Source organism: Megalobrama amblycephala, linkage group LG19 (genome assembly GCF_018812025.1).
Source record: "Megalobrama amblycephala isolate DHTTF-2021 linkage group LG19, ASM1881202v1, whole genome shotgun sequence".
NCBI classification, from domain to species: Eukaryota; Metazoa; Chordata; class Actinopteri; order Cypriniformes; family Xenocyprididae; genus Megalobrama; species Megalobrama amblycephala.
The window spans coordinates 2,670,300-2,689,398 of NC_063062.1; the positions used below are offsets into that span (position 1 = coordinate 2,670,300).

The 19,099-nt window shown below is 38.9% G+C and overlaps 1 protein-coding gene across 3 annotated transcripts in view; it reads right to left on the bottom strand.

Moving 5' to 3' along the window:
• LOC125254848 (integrin alpha-X-like) overlaps positions 1-19,099 on the bottom strand; it is a 206,363-nt gene that overhangs the window by 76,923 nt on the left and 110,341 nt on the right. For all 3 annotated transcript variants that reach the window (XM_048169690.1, XM_048169689.1, XM_048169688.1), the window contains exons 10-11: positions 8,106-8,179; positions 3,520-3,655 (exon numbers count right to left, since the gene is read on the bottom strand). In XM_048169690.1, the coding sequence (XP_048025647.1) occupies positions 3,520-3,655; positions 8,106-8,179 (210 nt within the window). The remainder of the gene's footprint in view (positions 1-3,519; positions 3,656-8,105; positions 8,180-19,099) is intronic.

The following is a 19,099-nucleotide window of genomic DNA, read 5'->3' on the forward strand; positions in this document are numbered from 1 at the left end:
AATTTCAGCTAAAATTGCAATTAGCTTGTAATAATTATTATTATTTTTTTTAATTTTTGGCTATAAAATTGAGAATATTTTAAAATAATTACTGCATAAATGCTTGGAATTTGCCATCATTCTGTTTTGAATGTGTTTTGAATCATTTTGAATGCAGTGTGTTAGCATTAGAAAAATGTGCTGAAAATACATAGTATTTTGCATGTTGTGGAGTACGAATGGGAAAAGAGTTCCTGAATTTTGAAAAGTGTGGTCACTGAATGCATTTTGTCTGAAAGCAATGAAAAATGGTTCACAGTTTGGTCTGCATTGACTTCTGTTTCGCTGACTGTGTGAAGAGTTTTGAAAATGTGGATTCAGTATTGAACAATGCTTGTTAGCAACTTAATAGTTGTGTAGAGAAACTATCCTAGTTTGTCCAGCAAACTGTTGGTTTTCTCACAGACTATTATAAAAAGAATGCTATTCTCTGGCCACGAGAATAACTTTCTATTACAGCATCAAAGCATAAAGCAGTGTTGCCGGATCGAAAACGTAGAAGTTACTTGGTTTTTCTGAACGAGCAGCAGAACAACCGAGCATTAATATAATGTATTTAATATATGAAATTGATAATACAAAGGTTATACGGCTAAATATACACAGATGATATACATATATACAAAAGCGAAAGTAAAGAAAGTAAAAGAGAGAAGACAAGTAGCAAAACTTACTAACAGTCCTTGAGAGCCAGCAGAGAATCAGTATCACTTTGTTAGATTGTATGACTTTTCGCATCTAAGATAGAAAGAATCAGTACTTGCAGGAGTTTGTGCTGAGTTTCAAAAGATACAGGTGATGGTTCAGTGTGGCTGCAGTGCGTTGGCTTCTTCCGTTTCCGCGGGAAGATTTGAACTGAGGACTTGAAGGTTTGTTTCGTCGGAGATGGTCGTCCCGAAAGATGAGCGCGTGATGGAAGCGCGGTCACCTGAGACGTCCGGGAGAGACATGCACGAGATGGCAATGAACAATTCAGAGACAATCGAGAGACAAAGGAAAAAATTGCGTGTTGTTGTCTTTTATGGAAAAACAAGCCAACACGCCTCCTTTGGTGAAACAGCCAATAGATGCAGGTGCAATCCTGGCGGGCAAACTTTTCTTTGTCTCCATTTATGACTTTATTTGCATGAATTATGAAGTGTCAGATCAGAGTGTATTTTCTCCAAAATACCATTAAAACTAGAACAATGCATTTTACAGTAATGTGACATACATTGACGAATAAGGCATAAAGAGAGCTTACCAACGAAACCAAACTTGTCAGGTGGCAAAAACATAGGAAGTTAGTAACAAACAGGGAAGATACGGTATACTCGAATCTCATAGTTTAGGATGACACTAACACACTACGGTCATAGCTTAAACACTAGGGCTACATATATGCAATTCGAAATACAACGGCGGGTACACTTAGGCACAGTTATATTTGTGCATACAATCATGCGGGTCTCTCTGTGTGTGTGTGTGTGTGTGTGTGTGTGTGTGTGTGTGTGTGTGTGTGTGTGTGTGTGTGTGTGTGTGTGTGTGTGTGTGTGTGTGGTGTGTATTGGGATTTTAGGGCTGTCTGGTATGTAGTCACATGGTCCTTAACCCACAAGGGGGTGATCCTGGTGGGTGACTGGGGTTCTCTGTTTAGTTTCTGACAGGGCCACAAAGATGCCAAATCCCAGTCTTTCTTAGACCGACCAGAGCCGATTCATGATTTACATGCACCGTTCAGGAGGCTAAAAGCATTCTGACAATTCCAAAGTTGGTTGGCTAAGACGGATATTGTACAGGCGTTACAACTTCAATGTCACCCAGAATATGGTTAAAAAAATAAGAGCTCTGTAAAATGATAAAATGATATTGTAGAGCTTCAAAGTCTAGGTGATTTGACAGGAAAACAAGTGAACTCTCTCATTGGAAAGAAAGCAGAATTAAGGGATCTGCTAGGTAGCAAAGCACAGGGGGCATTGATCAGATCTCAGTTTCAGAATTTTTCTGAAATGAATGCTCCATCCAAGTTTTTTTTCAGCCTGGAGAAGAAAAATGGCCAAAGCAGAATTTTTCATTTGTCATCGGGCAGCCAATGAGCAAGAGTTCACTGAAACTGTTGATGTATGCAGGAGGGCTGCTGAGTTTTATAAAGATTTATTTAAAAGTGAGTATGCAGAAGATCATGATCTTTTGCAGGATTTTCTTGGAGGCCTACCCCAAGTGCAGGAGGCAAAAGAAGAGTTGGTGAGCCAACTACTTCCAAGAGAATTACATGCAGAGGTTAGATGATTTTAGTCCAAAGATTAGATGATTTTTAGTCCAAAGATTAGATGATTTTCAAATCGAATTACAAATATTTTTGATATAGCCAAGATTACAGGTCAAAATTTTGGGTTGATCTCATTAGATCAAGAAAAGGCCTTTGACCGAATTGAGCACCAATACTGAATGTACTTGAGAGTTTTGGGTATCCTACAAATGTTATTGAAATGGTTAAAGTACATTGTTTTTTTAAATGAGGAGTTAGCAAACTTTTTACAGTGCGTTGGTTATGCGTGATGCGTTATAAATTATTGCGGGGCAAATTAAAATATTAATTTAATTCTAAAAGTAGCCTCCTCATCATCATCATTCAGATCATTGCAGAGAGGGGCTTGAGGTCGCTGGGCCTGGTATGTGCTATTTGCAGCACGTTTCTTTATTTGCTTGTGTTGTGAGTATTTGCAGCACGTTTCTGTATTTGCTTGTGCTGTGAACTTTTGCAGCGCGTTTCTGTATTTGCATGTGTTGTGAACTTTTGCAGCGCGTTTCTGTATTTGCATGTGTTGTGAACTTTTGCAGCGCGTTTTTGTATTTGCATGTGTTGTGAACTTTTGCAGCACGTTTCTGTATATGGTTGTGTTGAGAACTTTTGCAGCACATGTTGTCAAACTGATGAAAATGTTTTCTTTATTTGCTGGTGTTTTTTCTATTTGCTTGTGTTTTCTTCAGTTGCAGCACATTTAGCTCTCTCGGCCACCACACAACCTGGACCAACATGGAATTGCTGTTTCAAAGCAGGGTATTGTCTTCTGTAGAGCTGCTTTACAGCAGAATTTAAATCTGTATGAATTTTAATTTGATTGAGTTTCCAAGCTGCTTTGAAACAACCTGTATAGTTACTATAGTATAAAGCACTATATAATAAAGATGACTTGACTTGACAATGCCAGTAACATGGGTTCAAATCTGACTCAAATTCACACTCTTATCCCATTCCCACCTCTCTCTCCCCTACTGTAATTTTCATCTAGATTTTTTACATTTTCTAGTTGGTATTATATATGTCCTTAGCACTACTGTGCAAGGCAAGTTACCCACAAAAGTTTAATATATAACAATAGAGCATTGTATGAATATGAGTATTTAAAGTATGTGAAATAGTAACCTATAAGTGATGATAAAAAAGTGAAAAAAAAAATGCCAAAAAATAAAAAAAATAATTAATGAATGGCGCCATACCCAGATAGGAATCTCTAATGTCCTCCTCCATGTTAGTGGCATTAATGAATGAAGAATTCAGCATCTGATGTGTGAAATCCTGCACTATTCCTCCTGACCAGGAGTATGCTCCAACCGTTCCAAACATCCTCAAACCCTACAGTAGCAAAGAGAAATGAAACTTCATTTAGGAGAACCCTCCTAAAAATTCTAAAACATGCTTGTGAATGTAGCCTCTTTTATAAGGTTTCTAGCTAGTCAAAGTTGGTCATTTATTAGTGAATTCATACTCTTAGAAGAAATGGCTCTATGTAGAATCTTAAAGAGTTCTGTCAGGTGCTTCATATATTGAACCTTTTAAGGTTTCACATCATGAAAACATTTTATGTATTTAGTTTTAATTAATTCATTTTCTAATTCATTTTCTTTAATTCATTTTTTTTTTTATGAATTAAACATCTCGTAAACACTTTATCACAAGAAGAAATTTAAATAAACCATTAAACATGAATATGTGTTAAGACATTTCTCCTTATACAGAACATTTCTGGTATAAAGGGTTCTTTAAAATTGAGTTAAGAACCCTATAGTTCTATACAAAAAATCCACTGAACCTTTTATTTTTAAGAGTGCAGGGTAATCTAAAATGTATGGTCAAAAATAAAGGTTCCAAAAGGGTGTTTCACAGCGATGCCTCTGAATAACCATTTTGGGTTCCCAAAGAACCTATCAGTGAACAGTTCCTAGAATTAACCATTTTTTAGAGTGAAAAACATTTTAATAATCTAAAGATCCCTTTTCCACTGTAAAGAATGTTTTGTGCAGTGGAAATGTTCCATAGATGTTAACCTTACAACCATAGAAACCAATAAAGAACCTTTATTTTTAAGAGTGTGGGGTGCAAGGCTGGTACACCATCTTGGTCAAGCTAGTTAAAGCAGGCAGAACATCTTGGACCAGCAGATTCTTAAACTCATTTTTTTCTTTGATTTATAATTATTGTTATTCTTTGTATTCAAATACACCAAGCAGGCACCTCTGGCTATTGCCTCGCATCTCATTATTTTTTCATTATTTCATTTAAGATGGTAAGTTTAAAGAAATTCTACATTTAAAAACTTATATACTCTGTTCCATTCAGTGGTGCATTCTATTAAATATACAGTGATAATATGAATTTTTTTTTTATTATTTTTTATTTTTCAGGTTGAAAACCTTCCCTACAGTGGCCGAGAGAGCTCAACATGCTGCAAATGAAGAAAACACATGCAAATAGAAAAAACACCAGCAAATAAAGAAAACATCTTCATCAGTTTGACAACACATGCTCTGCAAACTCCACAACACTTACAAACAGACAAACGCGCTGCAAATTCCACAACACTTACAAAAAGACAAACGTGCTGCAAACTCCACAACACTTACAAAAACACTTACACGCTTCTTTTAGAATTAAATTAATAATTTAATTTGCCCCGCAATAATTTATAGCGCATCATGCATAACCGACGCACTGTAATAAGATTAGATAACTCCTCATTTAAAAAAAAATAAAAAATAAAAACTTGTAACACCTACATCTCTTCTCATTTTTTTCAATACGTATGGGCCACAAGAGAAATATTAAGAAATAAATTAAGGTTAAAGCTGCTGTAGGTAACTTTTGTAAAAAAATTTTTTTTACATATTTGTTAAACCTGTCATTATGTCCTGACAGTAGAATATGAGACAGATAATCTGTGAAAAAATCAAGCTCCTCTAGCTCCTCCCAGTGGTCCTATTGCCATTTGCAGAAATACACCGCTCCCGGTAAGAAACAACCAATCAGAGCCAGGAGGAGTGTCTTAGCAGTGTCAATCAATCAAGCTCGCGTGCGCGCTGATCTCACCCCTCCCATGTACAGCGCCAGCTCATACAGGCTTCAAGATTACCGGTGTGCCGCAGCCAGCGCCGCCGCTCCCACCACGCGCATCACGCACTGTGCGTAGGGCACCAAGTGCTGAGGGGGCACCAAAAATAGCCTAATGATTTTTTTTTTTTTAAATGCCGGTATTATTTCATTAGCCTATAGAAATATTAGGCACATTTTAGCCATGTATATGTAACAAAAAAGGGGGAACAAGAAAGATATTTAATAATTGCTCTAGTCTAATCCGTTCCGGTTGTACGCGCGGGCGCCTGCCTGACGCAGTTTGACAGATTTGAGCATGGCTCCGAAAAGACAGCAGGAGTCGGGTGCTAAGAAACGAAAGAAGAAGAAACTGCGAGATGATGCCCGTGCATCACTTTCAGGTAAGTCCATGTTTAATCATTCATAAATACGGGAATTGTGCTGCATGTGCGTGCTGCTGCTAATCGTAATGCGCCTCAAACTTGCTCACGTTAATGTTAGCATTAGCAAACTATGTTATTATAACTTACAACTTCGGTGCAAGCTAAATTGAGATTTTACTGTTAAACATTACCTATTTAAAAAATAACTGACCTGACGCCAGCTAGCTGTTACTTTTTTTTTTTTTTTTTACTATCTTTCTTTAGATATTGCTGAGCACCTGTTTGGCCGATGCACTTGCCTCACAGACATCGAACCAACTTAGGAACATTTTCCCCAGAACCCCGCCCACACAACACCACGCAGGCTCTACTTTCAAGAGAACCTCCCACCCCTTAAAGCCCCACACAAGCTGAACCATAACATAAGAAAAGAACATACATCACTTAGATTTATCTGAACAGAACATAAAACACTCTTTGGACTTGCTACAATACTTTCTCAGTAACGTTAACAGTTAGCAGTCAGTGCAGTGCACATGGTAGGCTAACAATTCCTGTTATATATATATATATATATATATATATATATATATATATATATATATATATATATATATATATAAAATATAAAATATAAAATGTCATTATGAATGATATAAAGCAAACATTACTGTTGATTTGTGTGCATTATTGCACCTCATTCTATTATGCTTTATATTCGATTAGATTTAGATTTACATTTATTTATTCATTTAGCAGATGCTTTTATCTAAAGCGACTTACAAATGAGAACAATAGAAGCAGTTAAACTAACAGTAGGACAACAATATGCAAGTGCTATGCCTATGACCCTTCTCAGTTTAATCTAAGATTTTACTATTTTACTCAGTTTAAGATTTTACTTTCTCTTTTTAGTGTTCTTAAGTTTTATACTGTGATGCTGCTATTGTGTGTTATTGGTATTGAGTTATGTTTGCTAATAAAAAGTTAAACTGGCAAAAACAAACTTTTTTTTTTTTTCTCAGGGTTTTTTTCTCAGCAGCTTTAAATAGAGTTATCAGAACATGCTGAAGTAGAGCTCTCATCGCTGAGTTTTTACTTTCACTTTCTGCAGTGAATAATTGACTGGGATTTGAGACATAAAATCAAGTAAATTATTTAAATATATATTATTTATTATTAATAATGTATTAGCCTAATAATATTTTTTTAATGCAAAATAATCCCCCAAATCGTTTGTCCTGGCGCCGGGACTGGCACAGACCACAACGAAAATGTTAGGGAACACATTGATGTACCTCTCTGGGACCGCTGGCTGGGATTGTTCAATGTTTACTCGTGGTGTGCACCTGAAAGGTGAGGGTTTTTTTTTTTTTTTTATATATATATACTTTTGTTTGTTAACATTTTGATCGTATGTGCATTATGAGCAGGCCTATTTGCAGCGCGTTTGTCTTTTTGTAAGTGTTGTGGAGTTTGCAGCGCGTTTGTCTATTTGTAAGTGTTGTGGAGTTTGCAGCGCGTTTGTCTATTTGTAAGTGTTGTGACTTTTGCAGCGCGTTTGTCTTTTTGTAAGCGTTGTGGAGTTTGCAGCGCGTTTGTCTATTTGTAAGTGTTGTGGAGTTTGCAGCGCGTTTGTCTTTTTGTAAGTGTTGTGGAGTTTGCAGCACGTTTGTCTATTTGTAAGTGTTGTGGAGTTTGCAGCGCGTCTGTCTATTTGTAAGTGTTGTGGAGTTTGCAGCGCGTTTGTCTATTTGTAAGTGTTGTGGAGTTTGCAGAGCATGTGTTGTCAAACTGATGAAGATGTTTTCTTTATTTGCTGGTGTTTTTTCTATTTGCTGGTGTTTTCTTCATTTGCAGCGCGTTGAGCTCTCTCGGCCACCATACTTCCCTGCTAAATATATATTATATAAATTGCACCAGTTACACCTGCTCAGTTTTGTTTAAGAACAGCATGACAGTACTGGGTAACACTTTACAGTAAGGTTCATTAGTTAAACATGAGTTAATGTATAAACTAACGTGAACTAACCACGAGTAATACATTTGTTACTGTATTTACTAATCTTTGTTAATGTTAGTTAATGAAAATACAGTTGTTCATTGTTAGTTCATGTTAGTTCACAGTGCATTAACTAATGTTAACAAGATTTTAATAATGTATTAGTAAATGTTGAAATTAACATTAACAAAGATTAATAAATGCTGTATAAGTACAGTTCATTATTAGTTCATGTTAACTAATGTTAGCTAATGAACCTTATTGTAAAGTGTTAACTATATACATTTTATTAATTGAAAACATTTTAAAAATATAGTGGCATGTTGCTGACCTCAGAGAGGGCCACACTGAAGCCACCCTGTGATAATTCCATCTGAAAAGAGCTGAAGTTCCCCATGTCAGTTCCTACAACAACAGAGAGAGTGTGTTAAGGATTCATTTAATCAGAGCAGTGTTTAACAGAAACCTTAATGATTTACAATACTGTAGTCGTTTTGAGGAGCACGTCCAACTCCTAGTTTATATTTTTTGTACTCCTAGTTGTTGTTGTCAAGTTGTCAAGTATTAAGACGACTCAAAAGACTACAGTATTGTAAATCATTAAAGTTTCTGCTTTGAACAGCTCTTTCAGTGGCTACATACTTGCAATTCTTCAAAGTAGCCTATTGAACACTACTGTTTACATGTAATAATATGAAAGATAATGAGAAAAAGAAATGTAATAACTTCATGCTGACCTTCATTATCTTATGTGCAGGGAAAAACAGCTGAACTTCTGGGGAGCAGTAATGAATTGTACAGTGGAAAACTACTGTGAATGTGTACTGTGTAATGAACAGTACTGCAGTTCACGCTGTGCTGTTTTAATTGGGCAGTGCCGCACTGGTGGAATTATTACCATAGATCAGTAGCGTGAGAGAGATGAACACACCCAGATGAAAGAAAAATCAAAAATGCGATCTCCTTAACATCTCAAATGTTTCTCCTAGGCAAAAATTTGGTTACTTTAACATCAAATAGAGACTTTTACTTGAGTCTCCTGCTTCTCACGCTTGTCTCCTGAGACAAAAATACTAACACTCTCACAATTGTCTCTAAAGATTCAGACAAGATTTCAACATCATACACTGTGCTCATATTTTTCTACTTAGCTAGAGACTCTGGATCGCTCACATTTGTCTCCTCTAAAGATTCAGAAGAGATCTCAACATCACACACTACCCCGATAGCATGGTGACATTGATACAATGTTGAGTTTTGATCCAAACCATCATTTTGGTTGAGATTGACATTTCAATGTTTAATGTATTTTAGATTAGCTCTGAAATTTTGATGAAAGTCGACAGCACACATCGGTGGAGACAGTGACATTAAACCAACAGTGATTTGTGGCTGAAATCTCAACATTGCTTCATTATTGAGGGTGCAAGAGAAATAAATACTGAAGCAACATCACTTTGTAATGTTAATTCAATGCAATTAGCATTGACGCATCAACACTGACTCAACATTGTTTCAATTCTTACGTGGTATCTTGGTATGCTTAGATTTTTCTCCTTAGCTAGAAAAACTGGATCGCTCATATTTGTCTCCTATAAAGACTTAGAAAAGATCTCAACAACATCACACACTGTGCTCAGACTTTTCTCTTAAACTAAAGACTATGAAGCTCTCACATTTGTCTCCTCTAAAGTTTGAAAGAGATCTCAAAAACATTACACTGTGCTCAGACTTTCTCCTTAGCTAGAGACAATGGATCTCTCACACTTTTCTTTTCTGAAGTTTTATATGAGATCTCAATAACATCACACACTGTGCTCAGACAGACTTTTCTCCTTAGCTAATAACTTTGGAACTCTCACATTTGTCTCCTCTACAGTAAACTCCCAATCCGTAACAGAGGAAGTTCTCCAGACAATCCTCACTGAAGTAATGTAGCAGAATTTGACCCCATTACACCAAATTATCTGCTTATGGGGCGACCCGACAGCCCCTTATAGTTTATCCTGCTAAAGAGCTTATGGGTCGACAGAGATGGAGGCAGAGTCAAGTTATGGCCGATCATTTATGGTCAAGTTTCCTCCGTCACTAACTGCCAACACTACAGACCCACAACAAGTGGCACACAGATGCCAGTGACATTTCTACTGAAACCATGGTAATGCTCATCTATCCACAACAACCACAAGCACTTTGATTGGTATGCAAAGATGTGAAGACCTTCCCAGGTTCTGATGGCCATATCATAGTTGTTAAGATTAAAGGGTTAGTTCATCCAAAAATGAAAATTCTGTCATTTATTACTTACCCTCATGCAGTTCCACACCCGTAAGACCTTTGTTAATCTTCAGAACACAAATTAAGATATTTTAGTTGAAATTCGATGGCTCCATGAGGCCTTCATAGGAAGCAATGACATTTCCTCTCTCAAGATCCATAAAGGTACTAAAAACATATTTAAATCAGTTCATGTGAGTACAGTGGCTCAATATTAATATTATAAAGCGACGAGAATATTTTTGGTGCACCAAAAAAAACAAAATAACGACTTATAAAGTGATGGCCGATTTCAAAACAATGCTTCAGGAAGCATCGGAGCATTATGAATCAGTGTATTGAATCTGCTGTTCGGAGTGCCAAAGTCACGTGATTTAAGCCATTGGCAGTTTGACATGCGATCTGAATCATGATTCAATACACTGATTCATAATGCTCCGATGCTTCATGAAGCAGTGTTTTGAAATCGGCCATCACTAAATAAGTCGTTATTTTGTTTTTTTTGGTGCACCAAAAATATTCTCGTCGCTTTATAATATTAATATTGAACCACTGTACTCACATGAATAGATTTAAATATGTTTTTAGTACCTTTATGGATCTCGAGAGAGAAAATGTCATTGCTCCCTATGCAGGCCTCACGGAGCCATCGGATTTCAACTAAAATATCTTAATTTGTGTTCCGAAGATTAATGAAGGTCTTACGGGTGTGGAGCGGCATGAGGGTAAGTAATAAATAAACTAACCCTTTAAGGTTAAGGATAAGACCTAACCCTGGACCTGTTAAGACTGATTTATACTTCTGTGTCAAGTGTGCGCTGTAGCTATGGTATAGGCTGTGTGTAGCCAGCGTAGCCTATGGCGTAGCCTGACGTGCACCTCTTCGAAAATCACTCACCGTTGCAGCAATCTGCCTAAGTGGAAAAGTTCACCTGTTATATTTAAAGAGTAATTTCATGTTGTGAGTAATATCTCTGGGTGGTTATTTATATTTTTATTTGTTTATATTTGTGTATAGCCTGATCACAATTGCTCTTGCCTGATCGATTGCTCCTGTCTGCCTCGCTGCTGAGTGGTTTGCATATGTAGCTCTGCATAGCTCTGTTTTGAATCTCTATGTACTATCATTCTTTGTTTTTTTATATTATGAAATATAATTTACTCATCACCATATATATGATATTGTCTAATATTGCCTATCACATTAATCTGACATCGCAAGCTTTTTTCTTTTAACCTAAATCACTATCACAACGCGTTAGCATTTCGCTAGCCTGTTAACTTCCATGCATACCATCTTTTCTCTCGTGCGCTCCTTTTTCTACGAGTCCATCAAACAACTGTGGTAAGCCGGAATCAGTCAACAAACATGGTAAGTCATGTCATCTTCCCCTGTTGTTGTTACTTGCACTGCCTGTCACATGTTTAGCATAGCTTTCTCTGTCAGTGACGAGGGATTCACATGTCACAAATGCAGGGAAATAGGCTGACAGAGAAGATTTCAGAATTAGAGACATGCATCCAAACTTTAATAGAGGAGGGTAAGAACGCAAGGGCTCTAGATACTGTTTTGGATTGCGTCTAGCATAGTAAAACACGTACATTGTTTGGTTCCAGCAGTAGAGCTCATGCAGCAGGGCAACTGGGTTGTGAGACGGCATAGTCATGCGGCAAAACACTACTGTTCCATTCCAATTAAAACTTCAAACAGGTTCTCCCCACTCAGTGACGCACCCACTGAGAATCCTGTTGAAAGTACCCTAGTTATTGGCGATTCTATTACACGGAATGTGAAAATCGAGACATCAGCCATCATAGTCACATGTTTGCCGGGAGCCAGAGCACCTGACATCAAAGCAAATTTAAAAGTGCTGGCTAATACTAATCGTAAATTCTCTAAGATTAATATTATGTCGGCACTAATGATGTTCGACTTCGCCAGTCGGAGAATACTAAAATTAATATTAAAGAGGTGTGTGAACTCGCAAGTACAATGTCAGACACTGTAATTTGCTCTGGCCCTCTTGCTGTTCGCCAGAGTGATGAGATACTTAGTAGACTGTCCTTACTCAATGGCTGGCTGTCTAAGTGGTGTCCGCAGAATAATATAGGGTTCATAGACAATTGGAAAAGTTGTTAGGGGCAGACCTGATGTGCTGAGAAGAGATGGTATCCATCCCTCATGGGATGGTGCTGCTTTTCTCTCTAGTAATATGGCACATAGTCTTAAGGCCCTTTCACACTGAAGGCAACGTGAAAAAGTGAGACGAATCACAGAAGAACGGACCTTCACGACTGATCATCTTCTGCTAATTCAGACCTGCATGCTAGGTGGCGCTGACCAACAATGCATTTGTCCTCATGTCTTTGTCTTGTACATGGCTTTAGCATCATCCACTGCATAATATACAGTGTTAAGATAAATAAAGTTTGATAGTACATTAGAAACACAAACTATCTAATGCTTACAATACATCTTAAAATATAATTAGAGGTACAAGCATCAAGCTGCATTTCAAAATGTATATGATTATTAATGTCTTTGCTCAAAACACACTTTAAAACATCATAGAGTTATTGTAATAACCGCTGATTATGATCTAAAGTGGGTTTTGATTTGATAATGGGCAGACATGCATTCTTTGTATGTTTTATAATGGATAGAACGCTAAATCTGCTTATCATTTGTCATAAACATCCATTATTGTTATAAAAAAAAAATACCATGAGCTGGATAAAAAAAACACACAGAAAACATATTGTCATAATCCTATCTATTTGCCTTCATATTTCATCTGTAGAAAATGTTTCTCTCATTCATTTTTGATATAAGATATAAGAGTAGGATATATGCTTACATGATGATTGACAGATCCAAAACGTGCTCTCATACTCATAACACTTGTGCAGCTCTAACTGGAGGGTCCGTTTCATCGCTAAGCGACAGGTGGAAAAAAATCGACACACAGGTAAAAAAAAAAACCTTGCTTTTTCACACCGTGAATGTTTGCACCCAATGTGAAAGGCTCCACAGGGATCTATTGTTTCAATTCAAGAGCGTCATCGTGGTGAAAATTTGCGAAACATGACAAACTGGGGCCCAGGTCAGGAAACAGACAGACTGGCTAAACCGACCATCTGCTAGCTGTCTCACGTCACAGAAGTCTAATAAATCCCAACACATAGAGACTCTTTCACCTAGATATCTTCATGTAGAGACTGTGTCTGTTCCCCAATTTAGTAAATACAAAAAACTCCCAAACCCATTTAAGGGTAAAAATTTAATTGATGTACAACAATTAAAAAAAAAAACAGATATAATACAGAACAAATAATAAATCTTGGGTTGCTGAATATAAGATCCCTTCCTTCAAAAACGCTTACTGTAAATTATATGATCACAGATAAACTAGATGTGCTGTGTTTGACAGGAACCTGGCAAAAACCAGACGATTAAATTACTTTAAGTAAGTCTAAACCTCAAGATTACTGTTATAAACATGAGCCTCGTCTGAAAGGCAAAGTTTACTGTAATTTATAGTAATATCTTCAGTATTACTCAGAAGTCTTTCAAATATAATTCCTTCGATGTGCTTTATGTAACATTATGTAGTGTATGTGATAAATATCTTTTGACATGTGTGCTGTCTACTGTATATAGGCCACCAGGGCGCCATACAGACTTTATCAAAGAATTTTCTGATTTTCTATCAGAGTTAGTACTGCCTGCAGATAAAGTCCTAATTGTTGGTGATTTTAATATCCATGTAGATAATGAAAAAGATGCATTTGTATTGACATTTATAGACATTTTAAACTAAGTTAGCCCTCTGGAGTCTGAGGCTGATTTGGGACCTGGAGAAGTTTTGACATGCCCTGACATTTGTGCTTTTTTCAGTTGTTCATAAACATATTAATGACAAAAGTATCATTAACACTGTATTCAGCACAAACTAGGCTACCATGATATGTGAGGAACATGTATGTACATGTTTGTTTTTTTGAAGGAATAAAGTTTATGCGTGGTTATTGAAAAAAAAAAAAAAAAAAACTTAAGTCACTGAAATAAGACTAAAAAATTATATTAAATCTGTGTTCACAAGACTTCTGGGTATTGGAGGTTGTAGACTATAGTTTTTGCTTTAAAATGATGTAAACGATATCCTGCCTACTCGTTCATATAAAACAATATATTGATTTAGTTTTTGTAAGACACTTTTTGAAGAAACACAGTATGCGTGGAGGCATGAATCTTCATGAATAATGCTGTGATTAACACCTGAGAAGACAAAAGATTTGTATAATGACCTGTAATGACCTTCATATTAATGAGCTCTTTCAGTCAGGTAGGCTATGTGAAAAAACCCTCTGTGATCATGTCTCAAGCTCATCATGGTGTATATCACATCCAGAAGTGGCTAGGCCTTCCCTGATGTCTGTCCACTTCAGCGCTGTTTGGAAGGAACATCTTGAGGCTTCCAATGAAAAGCATCAGCTTGGGCTACAAACTTGAAAAGGTCCGACTGGTGCTAGAGTTGAAAGACTCTCCTGACCTTGTAATACAAAACGCCAAAGTCAAGGTTCGCACTGGGAGAAAATGGGATGCATCTCAGGCAGTGCAGCAGGCCACGACCAGATTGAAACACCAGGAGGTCGTAGGAATGGTTCGGCATGGCAAAGCAGGCCTCGGCTGGGGAGCTTCAGCCAAGATGTGGTCCAAGGCAACAGAACCAGAAAGAAAAAGGATGTTAGTCCTGGAGATGGTGAAGGAGGAAGAGGAAGGCTACAGAGATGGACAACATGGGAGGGGGTGATCGATAGAACCATCACATGGGCTGACCTGTGGAAGCTGCCTCAAGCAAGGGTAAGCTTCCTGATCAGGGCCACTTATGATACCCTTCCGAGCCCACAAAACCTACATCAATGGTATGGCACAGAAGAAACCCCAGCCTCCAACATGTGCTCTCTGGTTGCAAAACAGCACTAACTCAGGGTCGCTATGGGTGTCCTGCAGAAGTTAGCGGAAGTCATCGAGGTGCACAGGCTCGAAGCAAATAAGACCAACTCAACAACATCAATGCATCAGCCCATCCAGTTTGTCAGGAAAGGAGGGGAGGTACTTGGCAGCACCATCCGTGACAGATCCCTTCTGTCAGCAGGAGGGGAGTGGGAGCTGAGAGCTGACCTCGGTCGCCAACTTAAATTCCCAGAGCAGATCACAACAACATCACTCCGTCCAGATATTGTCATCTGGTCCAGCATCACAAAATCCGTAATCATGGCAGAGCTAACGGTGCCGTGGGAGGATGGAATAGAAACAGCATTTGAGAGGAAAAAAGAGAAATACACAGAGCTCATATCCGAATGCCAACATGATGGGTGGAAAGCTTACACCTTTCCAGTGGAAGTCGGCTGCAGAGGCTACACAGGAAGCTCCACCCAGCGATTCCTTAAGACCATCGGAATCAGAGGCCCACACCTGCAGAAGGCCCTAAAAGATATGGCAGAAGAAGCGGAACAGGGAAGTTACTGGCTTTGGCTACGCAGGAAAGACAAGGCGTGGGGGAAAAATGGATCCTAGGACAGCTGCAGGGGGTGGTAGGGAGACACTGCTCCACCATGTAGCGAAAATTAACTCAAAGGGGAAATATTAACAATTATTCATAACTCATTATGATTATTAATTATGATTAATTATGAATATGCAAATCCGTTAATCAGATTAACTGGACGTAGCTACATTAAAATTAACATTACAATCAGTTAACCTGTTCGTCCAGTGAACGCTCAGTGTTGATTGTTTATTAATTCTAAGAAATGTCAATTTCCAAGTTATGGAAAAATAATATTTCTTATTGTACTGTACTACTCAGAGCACGTAGTCCGGATCTATCTCTTAAGAGGCAATTCATTAGCAGACGGAGTCAGAACCAAACGTGTATTGTGCACAATCTTTATTAACTAACTCACAAACACATAACTAAACTAACAAACACATAACATAACATAACATACATAAAGGGTCACACACACACGCAAGTCCGAATGAGTAATGGTAGAGTTGAACAGGAAGAGATGCTGTTACTAGAGCTACATGAAATGTCAAAGACAATCTGGAAAGGACTCATCAGTTTCTTTTAGCAACAGCAAAGGTAAGTCTTTACAAATCAATACTAAATCGCTGTTTAGCATTAAAATGTACGATACTTGCCAGATGCCTTTAGGCTGAAGAGCGTCGGATCTGCAGGTTGAGGATAACTCTTGAAGTTATCATCTGAAGTTGTTGCCAGTCTGTTGGGTGATGAGCACATGGCTGGGTGTTGTAGGCCAGGGGCCTATCAGCCTTGCGGCCGGGCCTAGAGAGGCCGGCCGCAGGGAGATTTGTTCGGTCGTCCAGAAGCAAGGAAGAAGAGAGAGGAGTGTCACTGTTCACTGGGTTTTAACCTCTGGTCAAAGTCACACCTCTCAGTTGTTGACCGGACCAATGAAGATGTTGTAATTCCGGGTGGCAACACCCCTCCTGTCAGGGCTTTTACAACCCAGAAAGATTAACAAGCTGAGTTCTTGAATCAGATCTATTAAAGATTCTTGTAATACTGATGTGTTGCACAGGTATGGACATACCGCATACACAAGCATTTAAATCTTCCCGCTACGAACGTATAGACACTAAACATGGCATGATTGAAGTTACCGTGCAGGTCATAACATTTAACAATCATCAAACATGTAAATACAATGAGTACAATACAACATCAGTAATAATGGATACCATTTCCTGAGAAGGATTCATTTATAGCACAGTCTGTCTATACATTAATGCCATAGAGTCTGTGTTCTGTGTGGAAAATGCAGGGAAGATGAAGATTTTCTGTGTCTCTACTCTGTTCTCCATGCGGCAACCACATTCCTCAGCGCAATAAACTTGTAACTGAAAACTTCCCGGGGGATGGGGACAGACTCCAGAGTGAGCTTAAAACTATTGGTTAACTAACCAATAAGTGTGTCTGATTTGCCTCAGTCATTACATAATTCCCCCCTTTCGCTCGTTGTTGTCTCTCTTATGACAACAGTGAGTGACGTTGAAGGTGCAGGAAGATCAGACGCATCACTGGCACACAAGGCTGGAAGGCTGTGATGGGCCCTGGTTGTGTGTGTCTCCTGGAGTGGTGGTCGTTTCATGGTGGTTGATGCAGACAGTCTGCAAACTCAGGTCTCTGAGCTGGTGCTGCAGGAATCAAAGCATCCAGTGCCTTGACAGTGTGTCACCTGTCAGTTAGTGTTGGTACCGTTAATGCGGGCAAGATGTTTGCTGGTGGCAAGGTTCAGGTCTCTGAGCTTGCTCAGCAGGTGTTGAAGTAGCAGGTGCCTTGACAGTGTCACTTGTCGTCTGGACGCCTGTGAAGCAGGTGGTTGTAGGAGGAGGTTACAGGAGTTGTAGTGTGAAGAGGGTTTCAGACTCACCTAGGTCTGATGGCAGAGGAGCAACCGGTGATTGTAGCCTCTGCTCTCAGTCAGAAACAGCCTGAAGTTTGCAGTGTCACTCTGCTCTTGTGGCGTGGCTGGCTTGAGCAAGTCTGAGTGGTCTTGTGTGAGTGGTCAGAAGCTTGTGCTTCTGAGTACTTCTCAAGTAAGTACTGTTCAAGGGGCTCCTTACTAGCGTTAGAGGCTCCTGCAGGTTCGATGCAGGCATGTTCAGTCGCCCTTGTGCTACCTGACGTTGGATATCATGCGGTGTCTGCAGGAAGAGGATGTTTCCATCCATGGCTTCTCCCTGTAGTAGGTCTGGTGCCTGGGTCTGTCTGAATTAATCCTTCTCCTTCTGTAGCTTTAGAGGATTTCAGGCAATTAGCTGATAAGGTGTCAAGCAGAAGGCTTTGGCTCCCCCCTCTGTACCTCTGTGCTTGGCTGGGGGAGGTTCTTCTGCTGCAGGCAAGAGAGTCTTAGTTCTCTTTGGGCCATGTCAAGTTCATCTTTGGTGTTGTCCAGCTGCTGGGTCAGAGCTTCAGTCCCAGATCTGGACACATCCAGAGGACGTTCACAGGTCCTGATTGTGTCATCTTTGACCTAGAGTTCAGAATTTGCTATTTTTAACAGTGACTATTTGTGAAAGAGTTCTTTTACCACGTCTTCTCTGGCTGCCTTTTCCAGCTGCTCTCTGAGCAGCCGTCAGAGCCGTTTGCAGTTTGTGGCTTTTCTTCTGTGTCTCTATTCTGTCAGGGTCCTTGTGTCTGTCCCGAGCCTCCATCTCTAGCTGGTCTATGTGGCTTTTAGCATGCATCAGCTCCTTGTGAGTCTCTGTGATCTGGAGTTTGAGGTTGTTCACCTCCTGTTTCAAAACAGTGAGGATGTGGGCCAGGAAGAAGTTGACTTCAGTCAGGTCATTGTGACCATACCTCTGGTTTGAGTCATCTGCCTTTACTTCTCTTCCATCTTTGTCCAGTTGCTTTTGGCTCTGGTGCTATAATTGATCAGCAGCACTGGTTAGGAGGGTGTTCCTCACGACACCTAACCAGTCCTTTTGGTCTGCCATCTGGGCAGTTAGGCTGAGCATCTGCAACATTTAGGCACGCTTGTGGTGAGAGTAAGGGCAAGAGACTACTGCAAGATCAAACAGAATTTAGGGCTAAAGGCACAGTGAGCAGCCAGGTGTATAAAATACAGCTAGGTTTAACAAATGACTTAAGATGGTTCTCGTGGTCAAATTATTTCTTAGTATTTCTTACTGATGGCTCACGACAGGCTTGACCTCTGAACAAATAGGAAAGAAAAAGGGAGAGGAAGAGGAGAGCTTTCCTATTTGATTCTGCTTATTAGTGGTGCTCAAAATTATGCCCTAGTAATTGTTCAGATTACTTTGTAGCTGGCTCATAAAATTGAAGCAACTGTTGTAAATAAACAAAATCAAGAAGGAGAGTATGTCTAGTTGCTTGTGGTTATATTGGGAAATTAAACCACACAAGAAAAAAGGAAGATGTAAGTAAATCACAAAGATGAAAGAAATAATACTAGTAAAAATTAATAGCTGACTGCTATTATAATTAAAAT